General features: G+C 40.4%; 1 protein-coding gene across 1 annotated transcript; it reads left to right on the top strand.

Annotated features, from left to right (window-relative positions):
- The first annotated feature begins 1,420 nt into the window (after positions 1-1,420).
- LOC126789803 (protein GLUTAMINE DUMPER 3) lies at positions 1,421-2,209 on the top strand. Its single transcript, XM_050515859.1, has one exon. It carries the CDS (start codon positions 1,502-1,504, stop codon positions 2,045-2,047), a length of 546 nt encoding a protein of 181 aa, XP_050371816.1. The 5' UTR covers positions 1,421-1,501; the 3' UTR covers positions 2,048-2,209.
- Positions 2,210-2,547: the final 338 nt, after the last annotated feature.

Genomic DNA, 2,547 nt, shown 5'->3' with positions numbered 1-2,547 from the left:
TTCATTTTGTGTTAGCGGGTTAACCCGTCGTTGACCCGTTTATTAAATGGGTTATGGCGGGTTGATCCGCCGCTGACCCACTTTTTAATCGTGTGGGTTCAACCCGTTTTATTTCATACGGATTTCGAGTCGTGTTATCGGGTCGTGTCGAAATTGACAGTCCTATTCAAAAAGGAAGAAAAATAATTCTCTAGATTTGCTCTTGAAATTCTTATTTTTTATGTTTTAATTTGTGTCCATATAATTTGGCTCCGAACTAATTAAGCAGCTAAAATCTCACATGCACTATGGTTAGTCACTGTTTTCAATCAACTAGGTCGTAGGGTCTCCGACCAGTCCTTCCCCAGGTCGTTATAATTGGATCAAAAACATTCCTTAGTACTCATATATACCTCCGCATGTCACCCCAACTTGATCACATTTGGACAAACCAAATGATGAATCGAAGGAATTACTTATCGATCATAGGATTTTAGTATTCGAGCTACGATATGATACTGTTCTTCTTTTCCAACTTGGGTTTGCATCAGTAAGCCTCACACCACATCATACAAGTGTGCAAGTGTGTAACTTTTACTCCCTTTTATATTTTACTTGCATCATATATGTTATGCTATTTAAATATTCTAATGAAAATAACATTTCAGATGATGGATCAATATGATGAGATTGTCTTGCATAATTTACTCTCTGATGATACAAAAGTAATTTTGTTTATAAGTCACTATAAGTTTTACATTAAGAAATTTTGATACCAACAATAGAAAATAAGGCAGTAATTGTCAATTGTGCTTGAGATACAGTTCTAGCAAACCGATGTATTAAAATGAGTACCTCGATGCAAAAGTCTCGATACGTACATGCAAATGTGTAGATCTAACAAAAACTTTTCTAATGAGAATCACTAAGATAATGACTCGTTGAATACCTCTTTATTTCACCCACTCGTTTAGACATAAAACAAAGGTTTATTACATCTATAGCTAGTCCATATACCTAGACCTTCCAACATATCAAACATTGTACACAATTTTACACATAAAAACCTAGTATGGTGTACTATGATGGGTACGGACGTCGGATAATAGTGTTGGATAGCTTTTATATCTTCAATTTCCTTTCCTTTCTTACTTGGCCAAAACGTTAATGATTCCATCCCTAATGAAGTTGATCCAAATATGCCAAAGCTATCCCTCAGTGGGTTTTTACTGTGCTCTCATGAGGTGAATGAAATATCCCATCAAAGAACAAAGAGAGGGGAGGCCCCGACGGCCCCACCCGTCCTCATGCGAAATGACGACACTAATCACCCCAAAAACACAAATTCCCACAAACCCTTCACAAAACCAAACCAGGCCTCTCTCTCTCTCTCTCTCTCTCTCTCTATATATATATAACCTACCTCCGAATCCACTTCTCAACCCACAATTCTCATTTCCTCTTCACATTAATCTCTATTCTTCCTCTCTTCGGATCCCAGACCCCCACAAAACACATTTCAATGGCAGCAAGAGAGCCTTTTAACGTGACAGCCCGGTCACCCGCCCTGACAACTCAGAGGTCACCTTGGCATTCGCCGGTCCCCTACTTGTTCGGCGGTTTAGCGGCCATGTTGGGTCTCATCGCCTTTGCTCTTCTCATCTTAGCCTGTTCTTATTGGAAGCTCTCAGGCTACCTCGAGAACAGCGAGAACGACGGCGAGCGAGACCTGGAGGCCGGCGAAGGAGGTAAAGGCGACGAAGCCCAGAAGGCCCCGCCGGTTTTCGAAGAGAAAATATTGGTGATCATGGCGGGCGACGCCAAGCCAACTTTCTTGGCCACCCCCATTTCGAGCAGGTCATCGTCTTTAGGTGACAGTTCGAGTACTAATAGCACTACTTGTAGCTGCGGCAAGAGTGAGAAGTCGGTGGAAATGGCCGAACAGTCGACTGAGACGACTGTGAAATTGGAAACAAGTAGCGGCTCTGAAAATGTTCATCATCAACATGAGAACAACACCGAGGCGACGCATGAGGCCTCAACAGATCAGAGTCATCAGACCAATTAATTTTTCATCTTTTTTTTTTGTTTTTTGTTTTTTGGGTTCTGAATCTCTTGTGATTGTGGGTTTGGCTGTGATCGGAAAGAGAGCTAGCTTGCATGTTGTTCTTTTACACGGAAGCTGTAAATTTATTTTGAGGTGAAATAGAAGAATTCCCTATTCTTCACAGTTTTGGTGTCTTCATTTTTCTTTTGAATCGTTCAGATGGTGCTGCCTTTACTCAAAATACATAGATTCACGATCGATATGTAAAAAGCAAAAAAGTTACTGCAGTATGAGTCCGGCTTCGTGTCTAAGAGTGCACTCAACATGCCTGGTCTATTCTATCTAGGTAGGTAGTAAGTTCCTTACTTCGTCAAATTCTCTTTGAACTACGATTAATCGAGTAACCGATGTTTCAACTACAATCCAGTAACTGAAATTTCAAGAAGCATTTATATTGGGAAAACAATATTGAATGAAACATGAAATTCAGGTGTGCATGTGTGAGAGAGTTAAAATGATGA

This window comes from Argentina anserina, chromosome 4 (genome assembly GCF_933775445.1).
Source record: "Argentina anserina chromosome 4, drPotAnse1.1, whole genome shotgun sequence".
Classification (NCBI taxonomy): domain Eukaryota; kingdom Viridiplantae; phylum Streptophyta; class Magnoliopsida; order Rosales; family Rosaceae; genus Argentina; species Argentina anserina.
Note: the sequence above shows the minus strand (reverse complement) of the source record. Positions and strands in the feature narration are given on the sequence as shown.